The sequence below is a fragment of the Pagrus major genome, chromosome 2, assembly GCF_040436345.1.
Source record: "Pagrus major chromosome 2, Pma_NU_1.0".
NCBI classification, from domain to species: domain Eukaryota; kingdom Metazoa; phylum Chordata; class Actinopteri; order Spariformes; family Sparidae; genus Pagrus; species Pagrus major.
Genome location: NC_133216.1, coordinates 30561124 through 30581043, shown reverse-complemented (window position 1 = coordinate 30581043; position 19920 = coordinate 30561124). Strand labels below are relative to the sequence as shown.

The 19920-nt window shown below is 40.5% G+C and overlaps 1 protein-coding gene across 2 annotated transcripts in view; it reads right to left on the bottom strand.

Moving 5' to 3' along the window:
• The window catches only part of sorl1 (sortilin-related receptor, L(DLR class) A repeats containing), a 102410-nt gene that overhangs the window by 20441 nt on the left and 62049 nt on the right, over window positions 1–19920 (bottom strand). For both annotated transcript variants that reach the window (XM_073491798.1, XM_073491806.1), the window contains exons 10-26: window positions 18834–18951; window positions 15679–15752; window positions 14372–14460; window positions 13467–13645; window positions 12390–12576; window positions 9482–9610; window positions 8777–8862; window positions 7555–7727; window positions 7187–7318; window positions 6111–6202; window positions 5211–5457; window positions 4331–4469; window positions 4012–4185; window positions 3772–3885; window positions 3553–3675; window positions 867–986; window positions 418–543 (exon numbers count right to left, since the gene is read on the bottom strand). In XM_073491798.1, the coding sequence (XP_073347899.1) occupies window positions 418–543; window positions 867–986; window positions 3553–3675; window positions 3772–3885; window positions 4012–4185; window positions 4331–4469; window positions 5211–5457; window positions 6111–6202; window positions 7187–7318; window positions 7555–7727; window positions 8777–8862; window positions 9482–9610; window positions 12390–12576; window positions 13467–13645; window positions 14372–14460; window positions 15679–15752; window positions 18834–18951 (2302 nt within the window). The remainder of the gene's footprint in view (window positions 1–417; window positions 544–866; window positions 987–3552; window positions 3676–3771; window positions 3886–4011; window positions 4186–4330; window positions 4470–5210; window positions 5458–6110; window positions 6203–7186; window positions 7319–7554; window positions 7728–8776; window positions 8863–9481; window positions 9611–12389; window positions 12577–13466; window positions 13646–14371; window positions 14461–15678; window positions 15753–18833; window positions 18952–19920) is intronic.

Below are 19920 nucleotides of genomic sequence, written 5' to 3'. Positions count from 1 at the left end.
ACAATGTCCTGTTATTTAATGTGTGTGAAAAGACATACTGCACACAGCCAATACTAAAAGTTGAGGTTCTGTCTATTTTTCAGTTGGGATAAATAACTTTTTTGATCAGACACCTATTCTTTCTTATTTCCTTTCAGTGCACGCATTTGTAACTGTTATGTTTAATAGAATAATAATGCAGCATGCAGACCAACATGTCCAATAATGATACATGGCCAAGTGAGGTCTTACAACCCAGCACTCATGTCTGATAAGAAGGCTGTAAACAAGATAATTCAACACTTGCACCAGGATTGTCTTTTCAGCAGGGCTGGTTGGTGGTTGGTGAAATGACAAGACGATCACATGTACAGTAAGTGTGAGGACAACACTCAAGTGTCACATTGACACTGTTGATGTATGTGTGTCTGAATTTACCACAATTATGGGGGTCTTCATCCGAGTCATCCTGGCAGTCGTCATCACCATCACACATCCAGCGCTGTGGTATGCAGTGACCTGTGTGGCACTGGAAGCTATTGGCCTCACATGTATGGTGGCCCACTAGGGACAAACAGAGAGGTATTAAAGACTTGGAGAAGCTGGTAGGACAGGGAGTTGCTTCATAGATGACAGCATTGAACTCCTTTAATCTGAAATGTCATGATTCTAACTGAGATACACAATTAGTGGATTTGCAAATATACATTTTTACCATTGTAAATAAACACAGCACAGTGTATAAAAACAAGAACATTAAAGAGCATATTGTTTGTGTGACTATTCCTGAGTCTGTGATGAAGGATAATGCTCTGTGTTTCTCATGAGATTCTATTTCTGCTGTAACAGATCTTGGAGTTTTATTTTTTTAGTAGTATCATCATCACCTGTGCAGTTTGCCTCATCCGACCAGTCTCTGCAGTCATTGTCTCCATCACAGCGCCATGCTTCGCGGATACAAACACCTCGTGCACATGTAAACTCTCCTGGGCCACACTGGTGAGACTCTGAGAATGCATCGATAATATAGTCAGTGAGGCAAAAACGATGTGCATTTCCACTGTTGCCCTTGGTTACAGCAAAACCAAGAACTGATAAACAAAATTCTTAGGGTCAGTTGGCTTACATGGATTAATGTGTGTGCTTAAGAATCCAATAAAAGGTAACATACAAAATGTAAACTAGCATAAACTATTTTTTTCAACAAATACACTTAAACTTGGACTAAGTCAGACCTGAGGAATAACATCACATGAGATTCTGCTCTGATCAGGAGTCGTTTACTGGTGGGAGGAGAGATTATTTTTTTACTTTTCTGATTAAAAAGTGGATTTATCTTCAATCCCATTTATCAGCCAGACTGCAGCAGCGATCTGCTGAGGAGAATTCAGTTGTCTCTGTGGCAGTTTATGTCCCGTTACTGTTACTGTTGACTGCTGACTGGAGCTGGATGGGAAAGCTACTTCATAGAGACATCACAGAGAGGAGGGGAAAGAAGAAGAATCACAGTCTCTGGAGAGTGGCTGAATAGTGAGAGTTTACCTCAATTTAAAAACACACAAACACACACACTCTCCTTGTGGGCCGCACTGGCTAACGTTAGCTCACAGCTAACGTAGTAAAGTAATCTGTCTATTAGCAGCAGATAAACACTGCATGAGTAGAAGGAAAAACACAAATGATCCTACAGACGCTGGTGGTTAATTCACCATTAAACAACCACCACTGCTGGTGAAAATCTATCTTATGTGACTCAGGCACAAATGTTCACAAATGAGGTAACATTTTAAAGTTTAATTCACCTCAAGTTTAGTCTCATTCGCTGACTTCCCTATGCTGGAAGTGACCAAATGAAAGGCACTGTCACCTTGAGTGAACTTGTGGATTTCTTTGGTTTGAACATTGTTGGAAACATTTGAGATAATGCAATTATACGACTCAACAACATGTAGAACAGACCAAAGACCCAGGATTGTTTGAAACATTTTAACACAGAATTCCTACATAGTATATCTTTAAAGGGTGTTGTGTTTCTGCGGTTGTTCCCATGTGACGTGCAGTAAGTTTCTACATGATGACGTTGCTACGACTAAACCCCCTAGCCTGCGTAATGTGCCACACACAACAGACAGGATGAAGCATAAGCTCTGGCTGAAATGACACAAAATCTGGAAATGAGGCAACAACACTCTTTTTTTTTTGCTTTAGAATGTAATTACTGTGACACAATCAGAAATGTATTACTGTAATGTGTAATTAGTATGAACTTTATCTGCTGAAATAAAGAAGGAAGTGTAAAAAATGTCTTTTAAGAAATGATGAGATATATTTATAAGATAGAAAAGTGAAGTCTTTGAACGCTCATTTCTAGTATAAACTAATGACCTGTAAAAGGAAGCTAAATTTTGTGCGTTATTATCATCTCTATATTTGACAACACACTGAATCCCTTGGTTGCTTACTCATTAAGATGCCAGTTCTGCAGTGAGTCTGAGTGACTCAAAGTCAAAAGAACTGAAGTAATCTTGGTAAGACTAAAATAAAGTGTAAATGATTTTCATGCCAGTTTAACAAATGTTTCATTCTCTCAAAACCTGACTTTCACATTAAGAGTTCACTGACTGTGGAATAATGCTCCAAGGATCTTAGCAAACTGCATCATTTGAGACTACTGCCCTTTGTATAGAGGATTATAGCGAGGGAGAAACTGAGTGTACAGATGAAAATTACAATTTAGCATTCATTGTAATCTGAAGGAAATTCCTGGACTCTGCTGCAGCTTGTAATGTACTCATAGACACGAAGAGAGGCAGACTGTCACGATAGTTAGAGGTTTAAAGGAGGCGTAGCTGGGTGTTAACAGGATTTTAGTAGGCTATTCCCAGTGCCACATTAAATAGGTTTGGAGTGGAAATACGATGAAAAGGCTTATTACCTCTGCCAAGGAGGTTAAGTTTTAGCCCCCATCTGTTTGTTGGTGGGTTTGTCAGCAGGATTACACAGATACTACCAAATGGATTTCCACCAAACTTGAATGGAGGAGGGTCTTGGTCCAGAATAGACCCCATTAACCTCCAGTGCAGATCCAGATAAAGGGACAGATCCAGGAATTCTTTCTCACTTTCTTCTGGGTTTTTAAAATGGATACTCCCACGCAGCCGTTAGTAACGTGTTAGGAAAATGTTAGGCTGGACAATACAAGCTTATGAGGAGATTATGAAGATGTCATTATAAATAAACCTTAGAGGCATGCTATGCAGGAATTGTTGGTGGCTGTTCACTATAAGAAGTTGGCACTGACTCCCCACTAGAATTAGGGGGAGACAGAGAGAGAGAGCAGCAGCAGTGGTTGAGCGAGATACAGACTGAATGAAGAGAGCGAGCGGCGATAACAAGACAAAAGTAGTCAATCAGAAAAATGAAATTCAGGGAAGCAAAAACTTAGATTGGTTTTTATTTCCCTAATCAGCAGATCCTTGATTAACCTGATGGGTTTAAATGTTACTGTTGTATAATTTTCCTTGTCATTTTATCATCTGTACAAAACATAAAAAAACGATATCCAAATCTTACCACAGTGCTCTTCATCACTGTTGTCTCCGCAATCGTCTTCATGGTCACATTTGAAGGCCAGGGGGATGCAGGACCCTGAGGCCACGCAGCGGAACTGGTTGGATGGGTCACAGGTCGTGGTAGCTAAAAGTGGAAAAAACACAAACAAGGACGACTGAATATATTTGCAGTTCTTCACATAGAAACAGCTTTCGAAAAGTGGTGCTGCTGAATACTTACGACACTCCTGTTCATCACTCATGTCTCCGCAGTCGTTATCACTGTCGCACTTCCAGATGCTGCTGATGCATCGGCCGTTAGAACAGCGGTACTGGTTGGGCAAACAGCTGTGCTCTGATTGGAGGAAAGAAACATGCAACCACTCATCAATCAGACTTGAAACCAAGAGCTAATTTCCAACAGAGACAACATAGATATATCTTAGAGCACAAGATCATCATGACTGTGATTTTGTCTCACCCGTTTTGACACACGTGTTGTTTTGGAGCTGGTAGCCGGTGGGACACTGACACTGCAGCTCTCCATTGGGCATGGTTACAGTCGGGGAACCGTCCGGGCAGACACAGGTGTGTCGGTGGCCGGGCTGAGGCAGACACAGCAGGCTGCACGGCTGGTCGGCACAGGCGTTGTGGCCTGGTGGACAAGAGATCAGGACCTCAGTTTAATACAGTGTTGTTTAAATCAGTTAGAGTCAGTGTGGAGTGTGTGATGTGTCTAAAACTGAAACAGACCCAGTTACTAATAATATCACATTCAAGTTTCTGTCTTTGTTGCTCACCTCTGTTCTTCCCCTTATAGAAGATCTTGAGGTCCATGACTCCGGTAAGTCTGCCAACAATCAGCTCATTGCTCTGGGAACCAGCTTTTGAAGCTTTGAAGATCCCCATTCTGGACCAGTCATCCCAGTACAGGTCATTCTGAAAACAGCATCCAACATGAGCTTGTGAAAAGTGATTCTTAGTCAGGACTTTTACCCACCAGTTGAAAAACTTATGTCAACACCAGTGTTACCGATCACACCGGACATTTTACAAGAGTAGACGCTCATTATCTGTAAAGCACTGTATTAATTTACTGCTAATACAAACCCAAAATTTCCTACTGCTGCAGTTTCACATTGAAAGCCTTTCACTGGGAAAATGCAAGTTGACTTTTATTATAAAGGTGCCTAGTAACAGGAAGTTTTCATCGGCGAGCTTAGCACTTACCACTATCATTCATCAAAAAAGCTTCTACAAAACAAGACAACAATCATCATTAGTTGACAGCAGATCAGTTTAAAATATGTCAGGAAGTAGTTTTCTTCACTCTGAAGGAGTGATGGAACAAGGAGCAGCCTCAGTTAGCTGTAAGATGTAGAGCTGCAGGTGACGGGCTGCACACCTCCAACTTCTCAACAAGGCAACCAACTCCTTTTAACTCATTAATGTTCTCAGGTTCCCTATTAAAATTGGTTTAAATCCGAAATAAAGCAAAACGATGGTGTGGGTGGTAGGCAGGTAATAGAATTGGTGCATGACATAACACTGTGTAACACATGTAAGACCACCTACCTTGACAAGCATTTAACATATTTTAAAATCTAATCAAACCATTTTATGACACAAGACAAATTGTTTTTGTCTGAAGCTGTAAATTTATTTTATATTCGGTCTCACCTTGAAGACAGCGATGGCATACGGGTGGGGCAGCCCCTCCATGAGAACGCTCCTCTGGCTGCCGGTGAAGTCGGCCCTCTCAATGCGGTCGCTGTAGGCTTCGGTCCAGTACAGCCAGTGGTCGTCAGCGGTGATCCCGTTGGGCCAGCGGACGCCCTCGGACACGATGCAGGACACATTGGTCCCGTCCATGAAGCTCCGGTAAACACCAGCTGCTCTGTCTCCCCAGTCAGTCCAGAACATCAGACTGTGGGACACATATTATGAAAACATTTAATATTGGTTTATTGTTTAATTGTCATTATGGAAAAACTAACAGATCTAGTGAGCTAAGCACTAACACGGACACTTCAACCAGTTTGAAGTGTTCTATGTAACATATTAACATGGAGATACATATTTGATCAAAGGCTGTACCATGACCAATAATTAAAGTCTGTCTGGCCTCTGCGATATATATAACTTCATATTTGCCCATCTGAGAGAGACCAGACAGGAGAGAAAAAGGAAGCGAGTACAGTAACACTTAATTTCATTTTCTGAGCAACAAGAAAAGAGAAGAAAGAGAAAAACAAAGTCAAAGATGGAAAACCACAGGGGGGTTACTCTGTTAATCAGCTGAACTCATCTTATATAAAAGCAGAACCATGTTTGCAGAAGTGGAAGCAACTTTCTTGTTATGTTGCATGTGAGCGAGTGTGAGAAAAGGTTGCCTGGTCATCTCTTCCACTATGGGCTGTTTGAGGGCTGATGCTGGAAATTCTGATGGTCTGTGTTAAGCTTGGGGTTGCGGAAGTTAATGCCACAATTCTGACCATTAAAGGAATGTGCATTTTGTATTTTATTAAACGGATCAGAATTACACTTTCACAAAACAATACTAATGCAGACCATGTTTACCTCTCTCCAGGCAGCAGGACCAGAGCTCGGGGATGTTCCAGGATAGAAGAGTTTAGCAGAGTGTGACGCAGGTCCCCGTCAGGGTTAGACACCTTCAAACACAACAAGAGTCAAACTTTTCTCATCAGTTTCACTTAATGACCTCTGATAAACTTTGTATGACAGAGCAAAATCAACTAATTAAATTAATGTGATCAGGTCAAAGGTTGGTGTGAAAAACAGTTCAGCTTCAAATGTATCTGCAGCTCTTGTCAGAGCAACACGTCTGCAGGCTTATTCACATGCAGCTGGATCAGGGCAAGAGTTTTTAGAGTGAACCCACATATATGAACTTGTTCTCAGATACAAGTGACTCATTTTCAATTACTCTTCAAGTATGAAGAATATGCAGATAAGTGAGAATCAGTCCATTCATTTTTTCACAATACGGAGTTAAATACCTGTATGATAAATACACAACATCATTCTAAAAAGAAAAACATGAACTCAGTTAAAACTTCGGACTTTTAAGTCTGTTTGAAGAACAGGCCCAGATGCTTCTACAGCACAGCTGGATATTAATTCAATATTATATTAGAATTGTGATGTGAGACTATACATGATCTTAGATCTTGGATATGGTTATATGGTGATATGTCATAAGTGTTGTCTTCTCCTGTTTTAAAGGCTCATTACAATAAAGTGATGTTATTTTCTGAACTCACTAGACTGTTCTACTTGTTCTAATACTTGTCTTTACCCACTGAGTCATTATATCCACATTACTGATGAATAATGATCAGAAATCTCTATTGGGAGTATTTTGGTCAGAAATGTTGTCATATTTGATTTTGTTGCTCAGCCCGAGCATTAATGAAGTGCTTCTGAAGAGATTTCTAAATATCAAGATATGTATCATGTATAGAGTGCAATAGAACCTAAAACTAGTGTGGTATTATTTTAAGGCCATATTGCCCAGCCCTAATTTACAACAGTACATAAATCTAAATTTGTGATTCGCTGATTCCTGTACACTTCCTGTCTTTGAACAGTACTAATCACATATACAAAGACACGCATGCACAACACTTCTATACCTCAATTTTCTGCGCTCCAGCATCAACCCAGTACAGCAGTCTACTGATGGGGTCAAAGGTCAGAGCCTCCACATTCTGCAGATCCTTCCTCACCACAACCTCCTGACCTGTACTGCCATTCAGACACAGTCGCTGCAGGAGAGAGACAGGTAAACAAATGAGACTACAGTAGTGCATAATGCTGAGCAGCTGCAGTTACATTCATTTCACAATGTCAACTAGTGTCTACAAAATAAGCACCTGTCGAGCCTCTGCACTGACATCAACAGCCCTGCTTCACTTCTGTTTCACTTGAGAAACTAAAAAAAAAACTGTTGAACCACTCAAAGTAAAAGAAAAACCTCCTGGTCATCTGCTTCCTCACTAACCTGTATGGTGTCCAGTGAGATATCAGCCCAGTACAGGCAGTTCCTGTCGTAGTCAAAGTCCAGAGCCACAGCCTCTCTGAGGCCGGCCAGAGGCAGAGCCTGGTCTGTGCCGGTGGCCAGGTCGTAGCGATGGATGGAGTTCCTCACGGCGTACAGGATGAACTCGTTACTCTCTGAAAGATATCAGGAGACAGGACTGATGGAAACAGACACTTTACAATCACAATCACACAATACTGATACTGTACATACATACATATACATAAGATACATAATTATGAGTCTGTATTCATATGTGTAGTAAACCAAGCTTTGTAAAGAATATATTATTGCCGAGATTTCAACTTGTTTTATTTTTCGCTGTTAATACAAGATACAATTCAGAGATGGAAATCTCCCAAACATGTATGACTTTTGGATTTTGGTTCCTAACATATGGAGCTCAGGATTCAAAAATGACACAACTGAATGGCATAAACAGACATCTTAGGAGAAAAAAAGTGCTTTCTTACAGTAAAGAATAAGACATATATATCAAGCTTTTCACTCCTACTTACACTGAAGTGTAGGACTAACATTTAGGAAGGGTCCTCAAGTGATTATCAATCACTTTATTTGTGCAGAGTAGGAATATCCAATCAGAGATAAGACTTTACCCACATTCGTCCCATTTTCCATTATTTTACAGAAAATCAAAATTACAAAAAATCATTTACACCACTTAAAAAATCCTGTAAAAAAAAATCATTATTTTAAAAATTAAATTCTTTCAATAAAAACACCCTTTAAAACCCATTCTTTTAATTTAAAAATTATAACTTTTTATTTTTTTAGAAAAAGTATTTTTCAGTCTTTTCATACTACATTAAGGACAAGTACTTAATGTAATCAGTAGTGAAATTTGCAAGTATCTACTATATCTGTAACATGTAAATAAAAGGAAATAACAGCAACAACAAATTGGCCAAACTGGAGCAGGATGAAGGTCTGCTGCTGGCAGCCGAGGTACATCAGAAAATACTGTTAAGAACTCAGAACTGATATAAACAGCACAAACTAACAAAAACTGGCATAACATACTATCAAATGTGTGTTTGGAGGTAACAGTTCACAAGAAAGTAAAAGCTGCTAATATAGGCTAAAGCTACTTATATTCTGATTTATAGACATTTATAGACCTATTATTCACCATGACCAAGGATTTAATACAGTGCAGGTTTACCTCCAACAGGACAAGGCAGCATCTCTCCATCCAGTCTGGACTCCACGTCTCCTCCACTACAGCTGTCGCCTGATACCCTCCTGTAGCTGCAGCCGGAACAGAAAGAGTTTTGTTCAATTCAACACTTGGTGGTGCTCTCACCAAACACATCTAATGACAGCAGCAGCAGTGATAAACCAAGGAGAACAAAGGCCTGTTTGCATTCTGGGGAATTCTCTGGTAAGAAATTAATAGAAATGATAAAAAAAGTGATGAGTATATGTCCTAAATATGATGTTTTAGGCACCAGATGATGGGTTCAAATTTGAACTTGTGTGCAACGTACACAATTTGAGATAAACCACAAAGGTAAAACAAAGAAACAGATAATTGAGATGTATCTTACCATGTACAGTCCTGCAGTTTTATAACAAAAATAAATACAAATAAAAAATGTTGCTACAAAAGGGTGAATGTGGATTTGATTAGCTCAAGAGTCCATGGGGCCCCGAGGCAAGGCAGTTTAGAGATCTCCGTGATTTGAAAATATTGGACAACACCTAACAAAAGTTCAATTAAACACAATGGAAAAAAGCTTATCATATGAAAACTCATAGAAATGTGAATCCACTCATGCTGCAGATGCAAACATTATGTTAATAAACTACACAGAAGAATCCCAGGCTGCCCATTTCTGCACTGTTAAGTTGGACAAAAACAGCTTACCCTTTGCTGCGACGGTAGGTGGTACCGACAGGACATGGCACTGGAGGAGCATAGAGGTCACCTAAGAACTCAGGGTCAGGCACACACACCTGCAGAGACAAGTCTTCACTCAGCTTGAAGCCATAGTCACTGGAAGGAGGAGGAGAGGGAGGAGGAGGAGGAAAAGGAGGAAGAGGGGGAGCAGGGGGAGGAGAAGGAGGAGGAGGAGGAGGAGGAGGAAGACAGGTTGGGAGAGTAAACACAGGGAGAGAAAAAAAAACAGCCAGTTAGCCTCTGCCCTGTGATGAATGGAAGCACCTGATGTGCATTTTAAAACAGACTCATTATGCGTTGTTATAGGAGCTCAAGGAGCAATAAAAATGTGCAGACTATGCTTTAAACAGTGTATTGGTTCGGCAGTAATAATTTAATTAAGAGTCTGCATGCACTCTGCCTGTGCACTCATTGCACATGACCAGAGTCTTCTACAAGAATAGGTGGATGTATTGCCAAAGCTATTAGCGAGCAAGTAGCATGGTAATGGAACGGAAATAAAGCCAACATTTTCAACTGAGTGCTGAGTACATACAATTTTGATTGTTTACATTAATTATGATAATGTTAGGTGTTTTCTTACATGTTGGTGAGACATGAGGAAATGTTAGTTTGAGACAGTTAGCGATGACAACGATGCACTGTGCTCACAGTACACAGCAGTTACACAAAGCACACAGCCTCTGAGCCTGTCGTTCAGCTGCTAACATAGTTACAAAAAGCACACAGCCTCTGAGCCTGTCGTTCAGCCTCTAACACATTTACACAAAGCACACAGCCTCTGAGCCTGTCGTTCAGCTGCTAACACAGTTACACAAAGCACACAGCCCCTGAGCCTGTCGTTCAGCCTCGAACACAGTTACACAAAGCACACAGCCCCTGAGCCTGTCGTTCAGCCTCTAACACAGTTACACAAAGCACACAGCCTCTGAAACTGTCGTTCAGCTGCTAAAACAGTTACACAAAACACACAGCCTCTGAGCCTGTGATTCAGCCTCTAACACAGTTACACAAAGCACACAGCCTCTGAAACTGTCGTTCAGCAGCTAACACAGTTACACAAAACACACAGCCCCTGAGCCTGTCGTTCAGCCTTGAACAGTTACACAAAGCACACAGCCCCTGAGCCTGTCGTTCAGCCTCTAACACAGTTACACAAAACACACAGCCTCTGAAACTGTCATTCAGCAGCTAACACAGTTACACAAAACACACAGCCTCTGAGCCTGTCATTCAGCCTCTAACACAGTTACACAAAGCACACAGCCTCTGACACTGTCATTCAGCAGCTAACAGTTACACAAAACACACAGCCTCTGAGCCTGTCGTTCAGCCTCTAACACAGTTACACAAAACACACAGCCTCTGAGCCAAAGAAGAGAGCCGCTGTAGCAGCAACAGACTCATTCACAGCCAATGTTAGCACAATGTATACACCTACAGCATTAAGGAGTAACTGTCACACCTGGCAGCCTTTCTAGACTTAATTATGTTCACGATGGGTATGTTGTTTGTGTTTATATGATTGTGGCATTTAACAGAGTTAAATTAATGAGTTTATTTATGTATTTATCAGAATAAAATAGCTTGTGGAATGCGGAAATCTAGCCGCTAACACATCTCCCTGCTGCCCAGCAAAAGCTATGTAGCTAGGGTAGTGAATCTCATGATTCGATTTGACTCGATTCGATTCCGATTCTTGATGGTCCAATTCAATCCAGAATCAATTTTTGATGCTGGATCGATTCTCGATTTGAGGAATAGAAAGGGGGCACTATTTTCAGCCTCTTGCTCCAGTATACTTTGTGCTAAACCATTCACTGGTGTCCTTAGTCTTCTGAAATACAATATGAGATACAACTGGAAATTAAAATAAATGATCTTGAAAAAGTTAACAGCAATAATTAATAAATTAATTTATTTGAAAGCATCGAACAGTAATGTGTGTATGTGGATAACAGAATACGGGGCTTTCTCTGCTGTGTTATTAACGTTATAAGTCCAGCAGTGAGAGCAGCCTCTCTGCTGCACTGCTAGCTCTGGGGGTCCATCGTTGTACAAGACACTGAGCAGAAGCAGAGTTTTTGAGCAGAGTTATTTTCTTCACCACAGAGTTTGTTTAACGTGTTGAATGCTGCGGTGTGTGTTTGTAAGCTTGTTAGAGGTTGTCAGCTGGTCTTGTTTCTTACTGACTGCTGCTCCACTCCGTTAACGTTACACCGTAAAGTCTCATGAAGGCATGAAAAGTGCTGGCCTGCTTAATGCTTGTCTTTATCCAGTCATTAAATAAAAGACACCTCTGCCTTGTTTGAACATGGACTTCAAGATAACGCTTGTGTGCGCGCTGTAAATTGTCCGGGTGCTGCACTACTCTAGCAGTTTATTTACGCCTTTTTCGTTCTGTCACGTTATGAATGAACATTAAAAGAAAAAGATTTTTGACATTCATGAAATGATTCTGAATCGTGGGGGATAGGAATCAAGATATCTATGTTAATCAATTTTTTAAAACCACCACTATACGTGGCAGTCAGTGTCTGTGAGGTCAGGCAGTGTGTGTTCATGTGTTTAAGAGGAGAGGTGTGGAGAGAGGAGGTTTATTTAGCTTGGTCTTGCTGGTTTCTACAATCTCAACAACCCCAGCTTTAAAATGAATATGCAGTGGCTAAAGGTGAAAGCAATGGCCAAATTTACAGTTTGGTCTGCACACTGGTGTTTTTCAAAATAAATCACATTCAATCAAATGAATTAGTCACAGATGTAATTCAATTCAAAGATTATGTTTACACTAAATACATAAGTGAGCTATTTCTGGTTTCAGATTTCAACATGTTATTATTATGAAGTATTTCATGTGCATGTGTGGGTCCCGAACCATTCGTAGTCCTGGCGCGTGCAGGAGCAGTTAGAGATGGTAACGGGCCGGTCAAACTCCTCTCCGTTGAAACATGTAGCGTGGGGAGCTCGCCTCTTAAACGTGATCTCTCTGCCCAACAGACACTCGTTACCGTGCTCATCTGAAGGAGACCAGCGCTTGTAGTCCGCCTCAGAACATGGCACCCCTGGAGGGAAAAAAGAAAAAAAAGACAAACTATAGATATTTGACATTGACAAGGAGCTCAGAGTCTCATGTTAATGTTAGTGGTGGTCCATTTGTTATTCAGTCATCCATTTCTTTCTCCTCTATCCCTGCAGAGGACGTTGAAGTGATTAAACACACTATATTGTAGCTTTAATCAAAAGTTTCACGGCTTGAAAAAAAATAGAAGATTTCTCTCCTTTACTAGCCCACCTAGTATTTTAGGTGTACTCATACTAGTGAGTAGTGAGTCATACTCGCACGCAGTTATTTCTGCTTCACCTCCATCATGGCTACCAAGTGTGACTGGTAACTATAACTATAACTATAACTACTGAACCACAGTGGGGAGTCTTTCATTCAAGTGTGTTTTAACTTAGTATAATTGTCTATGAGAGGTTACAAACTTTACATCTACCTTATAGTAATAGTTAAACCTCATAATAAACTGGTTGATTGAAAAGTAGCCATCTGGATTTTAAGCTTGAAACTTTGGTAAGAAAGTTTTTTTGCGATACTTTCTGAATTTTTACACAAGAAAAGTTCCTACATAGAAACAATTTCTTGTCTTTTATTTATTTTATTTTTTTACTGTTGTCTACTACAAGACTTATATAAATGAATCATTCCACATCAGTCTTGTGACACTGTGACTCAGTGAAGTGTTGTAGTGTCGTCTTAAAGACAGGTGCAACCAGTCATAGTTAACACAAACAAACAACTGGTTTTAAGCTTCGTTAAAATGATCAACTCCACATAAATGAAACCATCTGTAGTCCACGAGTACTACAGCTCAAGCATAAACTTAAAAATAGCTGGTATGAGCTGTTGTTGCTAAGAGCTGAGGAACATAAAAGCTCTCTCTCAACCTACCCAGAACGTCAGAGGTGTTGACCTGCAGGATGAGCCAGCTGTGTCTCTGGTCGGCGTAGGAGCCGAAGATGGTGAAGATGGTGCTCTTCTCCCCGGGCTCAGTCAGCAGCTGGTATACGTACACCTTTCTGTCTGAGAACTGAAAGTCGGTCCACGTCTCGCCTTCATTGGTGCTGAACCTGATAGAGACATGAGCGGTATTTAACCGATAATTTTATTAAGCAACAATGATTTTTCAGCTGGTTCCCATGTATTGTTGGTAGCCTGTATCTATTCTTTATCAAAAAAAAAAAAAAAGGATCAGTTGCCAGAATTTCCTTATAATCTGCTGCCTACCCACAGTTTTTTTGACTGAACACCTGAGAGGAAAGAGTAATGAAAATCAAAACACCTATTTAATATGAGGGCAATAAAGGAGTACACCAGGCATTATAACTTGGTAATTTAACACAGCTTTTGACATTAGTATATATGAAGGCAAAACCAGGTTACTGAGTAACCAGGGTAAGATAAGTGAATTCTCTCTGCATGTAAACCAGGTCAGCCATTTTCACATTAATATACGGTATCACCTTGTATTACACCTCTGTTTACTGAGGAAAGGTCTATTTACTTTTTTCCTACAACAGGCTGCTTGATGTTCACACAATCTGCTCCTGCTGTCGAGTTATGAGCACATCCACTGGGGCAGGTGACGTTTATGGGCTTCACTCCCCAGGTTCCCCCTTAAGTTGTGTGGAGATTTCAAATGAAAGCCTTCCAGTAAAAAATACAGCCTCTCTGGGTTTTATGTTTGAAGCTGTAATTGAAGGTAGAGCCAACTGAATGACAGATTTAGCTTCTGAGCTCAAGTCTGATATTGTTTCTGTCCTGGAGGAACATTTAGAGAGGCCATTTGGACTTACTTGAGATGTGTGGTGGCACCTCCTTGTGCGATTGCCATCAGGATACCACCATGGTCACCCCATGTGTAGAAATGAGGGCCTGCCAGTGCCTGCACAACAGAAAGCATCAGAACCATCAGAACATAATGCTCATACAGTAATAGGTAACAAAAAAAGGTCATTTAGCATATGATGCAATTCCTGTTGAAACATGGAGCTGACGTGAGACTGAGTAGAGTAGTGGTTCATTCTAAACTGTAAACCACTGGAAGATGAGTTCAGGAATAAAAGCATGTTTGATTAGATAAGAGGCTCAAAGGGCAGGATCACATGAATATTTTAAAAGTTTTCATTTTAAAGTTTTATTCGCGTGACGTTAGTCACATTCAATAACTTCCTTACTTGCTCTCTGACTCTCTCCTAGAAGATATAGTGACATGAAACGCACCTTGAGTAAACTCTGTTTTAAACGTTGTTGGAAACATTTGTGATAATGCAAGTACTCAACTACACAACATATATAACAAAGGTCTAGTCCTTCTAGACTTTTAAATGCAGAAATCTTATAAATCATACTGCATCTTTTGAGCCAGCTGGAGCGCTGATTGTTTCCTAAAGTTGATGAAGGTTCTCAGTCATCCAGGTCATGGTAAATCTAAGTGCTATATCGTAGGCAACTGGACGTGTTTCAGTTTGTTGAAGACGTTTCACCTCTCATCCAAGAGGCTTTTTTCAGTTCTATAACTGTTTCTAGAACAAGAAGAACGGGGAAGTGAAGCTGCCTGGAACTCTTATGTAAGTATACTGAGTCAATAGAAAAGGTTTTAATGTTAGTTGATTTATCTGTAGGACAGTGCTTTTTGACCATCATCTACATGCAGTTATCTAATGACAACACATTTTCAGTATTTGCATCTGAACAAAGCAACATATTGAGTTGAATCTTCAAGGTTTAAAATGATTTAAAGCTGCTCACATTGACATTTTCATATTAACAGGGGGTCCGATGACAACGTGTAATGTGAAAGGGGTCACTAATAGTGAAGAACCGACAGAGAATTATCGCCCTGCATCTATGAAATCGATCTGTCTATGAAACTTATGCAAGCTCAAGTCTGAACCGATGCTCACATTTAGTTATTTCTAGATGCATTTTCAAGAAAAGGTCAGTCATCACAAAACTTGCAGAAAGGTTCATAATGCCTGGGTACAGGCACTGAAATAAAATGTATTGTGACATGTTGAAAGGTCTTTGACAGACGAGCTGCTTGTGACTCTGTTTTACAAGCTGTGTTTTTCTTGTCATCTGTGTCAGATTTTGTACTGACCTCCTTCCACCGGGCTCCAGCGCTGCTGGATACATACACATTAGGCTTGTTGGCCAAGTTCCTGCCTACAGATCCTGCAACCAGAGGACAGAAAGGCATTTTACACACACACACACACACACACACACTACAGGGGTTTCCCCTGAATATTACAGACTTGATGTGACCACTGTTTTTGCTTTCACATATGGAAAATCTGTAACCCAAGAACTCAACCATAGCATTCTGTATTTTTTCATGCATGTGGCCTTTGTATGCACTGACAAATACTTTCCTTTGACAGAATGCTGTTAAATGATAGGCAGAACATCAGGAATGATCTGCTCAGGCAATTCAAGGAGAAAAATAATGAAATCAAACATGCAGAAATGGAAACTGAACCTATTTTTTTCCACTTTGTTTGTCAGAAAACTAACAGGACTCAAAGTCTACAGACATGTCATGTTGACTTGTGAGACTGTAATGCTCACTGTAAAGCAGCCCAAAATGTAAGACACATAAAAGCTAAGGCATCCGTTTGGTCCACACGACCAGCTGACATTGTCTTTCGTATAGCCACAGCACTTTAGTATGGCTAAAAAGACTTACCATCTGTGTCTTAGAATAGTTTTTTTCTTATGCAGTATAAAAGGACTACAAAACTGTTTTGTTCCATAACCCTGCTCTTAGAAAATGACTATTTCATGAACCTTTTGAATATTTGTAGTGCTTAAAAAGGTCAAAAGTATAGAGCCATGCAGCAAGTGTACTAAAAAATAATAGTTGCCATAAAATTATTAGAATGAACATTTTGCATTGTGTTCCGATAAAAATACTTTTTTATAAGTAGAAAGTATAATTTGTGTCGTTTGCACAACTGTGCAAGTTGAAAATGTTCAACTTTTCAGCCAAAAAAAAGTGTGTGTTGCAGGGCTTTGGCAAATGTTATGCAAGAAAGCCAGGCATAGTGAGGAGGGGCAGAGCCCAACATAATTTTAGAATAATCATGTGCCATGTTTGACACCCATAACTAAAATGACTATATACATCTTCTCTCAACTCAAAGTCTTGCAAAATATCATATTAATATCTACAGATAAGATGAGAGACAATATCCTAATTAGCCATGTCAGCAGCATGGTTGTAGGGATGACAATGTCACCACTACTTTAATCCCAGCCGGTGGATGGACTGACGTTCAAACGACAAAGACGTTCCTTCTCCCCACAGTATGGTCAAATGTCTTTAGTTCATGACCAAATATCTGCAAAACTGATGCAATCCCATCAGCTGTACATTGTAATGTGTAGCAAATGATTTCATGCTAACAGGCTAAACTAAGATGGTAAATAATACAGCACACACAAACACATCCATCTACAATATGGATCACTCCTCCTATCCATCAAGAACAATGGAATTTATGGACTGGATGATTAATACCAGCAGTGTCTGCCTTTGACACTGAAGAGCACACAGTCACTCACTTACATCTGCACACATCAATCCTGTTAATCAAATCTCGTCTCAGGGTGAATGACTCCAAGAAGAGCAGATTAAAATGACAATAACGGGTTGTTGTGTCCCTGTCGAGGGCTGTAAAAATGCCTCTGAAATGAATTACACTCCATCTCTGTAGAAAAGGGGGCTAATGACTCTCATTAAATATCATCACATCAGGAGTCAGGGGCTCGAGACAATAAACAAATGAAGACCCTGCACTGCTGTACAGATAGAGACTGGGAAACACAAACATTCACTGTGTATGCGTCTTTACTTTACTTTTAAAGTTCTATTAGTCTTAATTTTTACAATGGTGTTAATGGGATAATGCCCAAAGGAGTGTCCAATAATTTGGAGGCAAAATGGACACCTGTTTGGGAATTATCTCTTACTTTATTTATGATAATTTGGTTGAACACACCTCTATCAGAATACATCAGAATATATAACCCTCAAATAATCTCAAATGACATATTGGTCAAATGTGTATAGGAATGTATCAGTTTATTCAGGCTGTTATGTATGTAAACATGTCTGTGCAGTTTGTGTATGTATATGCCAGTCTGTATTCATGAGTGTGTTTGACCCGTCGAGGGCCCGCTGGGTGCTGCAGCAGTAATTAGCCCATCTGTTTGAGAGCGATAACGAAGCAAATGGTACCGTCGATTGCCAGTCCTCTCCTCCTCTTACTCCTCCTCCTCCTCCTCCTCCTCCTCCTCCTCCTCTCTCCCTCTCTCTCCATGCCCATTATCTAATAAGAATTTAATTAGAGGGACTGGCTGGATGCAGAGGAAGCAGTCTCCTAGACACTGGAGAATATCACCAAATCAATGCTTTTCACCAGCTGTGAGGAGGCTTCGAACTGCAGGAAGAAACTCTGCTTCAGCAAGCAAGGCAGAGAAACTCCTGCCACCTCACTTCATCTGTCTACAACATGTTGGAACAGGTCTCATATTACTTGTGACTTTTCATTTTTATTTTCTTCTCAGGCTTTCACACAGACAACAAACTTCAACACTGACTCACTGAAAAACAAGTTTCTAGCAGCTTCTGCAGAGTGCAGCCGTATTTCCTGTGTTTTGGGCAATACAGGATGTGGCTATTTACAAAGAAAGACAGAAAGGCCACTTAATCACCACAGAGGAAGACCTGTAGGTTTGTACTGCTTCTTTCCTGCGTAGAGCGAACTTATCTGTATCATCACAACAAGAGGAAGTTGCTGAAAGATAACACATGCTTGTGCAGTTCCAGCTCTGTCAGTGAGATCATCCTCAAGCAGATGGCACCAAAAGTCTCTTCATCTGTCTTGACTAATAGATTCTCATACAGACACTCCTGCCAAAATAACTGACACGTTTTAGAAAAGATGTGTTTTGTCCATCACACAGGCTCCAGGGATTTCTGATTGTGTTAAAATGAAGTGTTAAAATGAGATTTAACCGCTTCAGGAAGGGTTAATAATGTAACTACAGACGAAGCAGTTGAAAGACACAATCTGTGATCCAAACCACTTAATTTCAAAAACGTGTATGTGGTCCAAAAATATTTAGATTCTTTTTTGCCACACATCGCAGTTTAAAAGAGGTAGTCTGGTGTTTTATGTCAACTGGAATTTTCAGCACATTTTTCTGACACCATTTTTTGTAAGCTGTGTTGCAAACTTGTTGTCCCACCTGTGGCCATGATGAGTCCTGGTGCAGAGTCCTTGGATAAAATGGGCATCCTCCTCAGCTGGATGTTGAACAGTTGGCTCCAGCGCTGGGCCAGGTGGAGAGAGCAACCTTTACTGAGCTGAGAGGGAGGAGGGAGGAAAGAGGGAGAGGAGAGGAGAGGAGAGGAGAGGAGAGGAGAGGAGAGGAGAGGAGAGGAGAGGAGAGGAGAGGAGAGGAGAGGAGAGGGTCAGATGGTTTCAATACTCTTCTGTCTACCAGCAGGAGTGAGTTAGTGAGGAAAAACTGCAGTAAAACCTGTGACATTCTACCTAATGAGCTATCATTATCAAAATACTGTCACTACCAGCAGTTTGAATGCGGAAAGTATTGGTCTGTCAAATCCTACAGGAGTGAAAAAGTGAGTGAGTGAGTAAAAGACTAAATCTAGAACCAGGATGTGCAAGATTATAACTTTTAATTTGTATATAAATTGTTTAATAAATTGAACATGATTTTGTCTTAAGAAAGCCAGAAAGTAGGGTAAAATGGTAAAATGTCCAAGAAGTTTAAACTGATTGTTTTGTCTGACAACAAAGGAAAGAAAGAAATTTGGTTTGTTACAAAGTTTTGTCTTTCAAATTTATTCAGAGTCAACCCTCCTGCCAAACAAATCAATACAGGATCTCTGGCAACATTATCTGTTCTGTTCAGTTCTTCACCTACAAGTCAACCCTCCTCCTAAACAAATCAATGAAGGATCTCTGAAACATTTTTGATGCTGTCAGAGTTACCATCATAGGCTCACAGACTAACAGGCTGGACACAGGCTGCGGCAGCGCTTCATCTAGGGTTAGGAATCTTGCATATTTTCACTGCGACCTGCATGCGGTTCTCGGCAAACATAGACCTAAAAACGACCTGTAGACAGTCATGTCGCCATCATACCAGCGTTTCACTACAGTTTGTATGTGTAGAATATGTCACAGGCATGAAGAGGACACACACAACAGGTGAGGGGCAGCTTGTTTTCCTGTGCACTCTTTTTTTCTCTCCCTCCCCCCCTCTCTTTCTCCCTCACACGTTCTCGCTCTTTCAGCAGGGTAAAGGA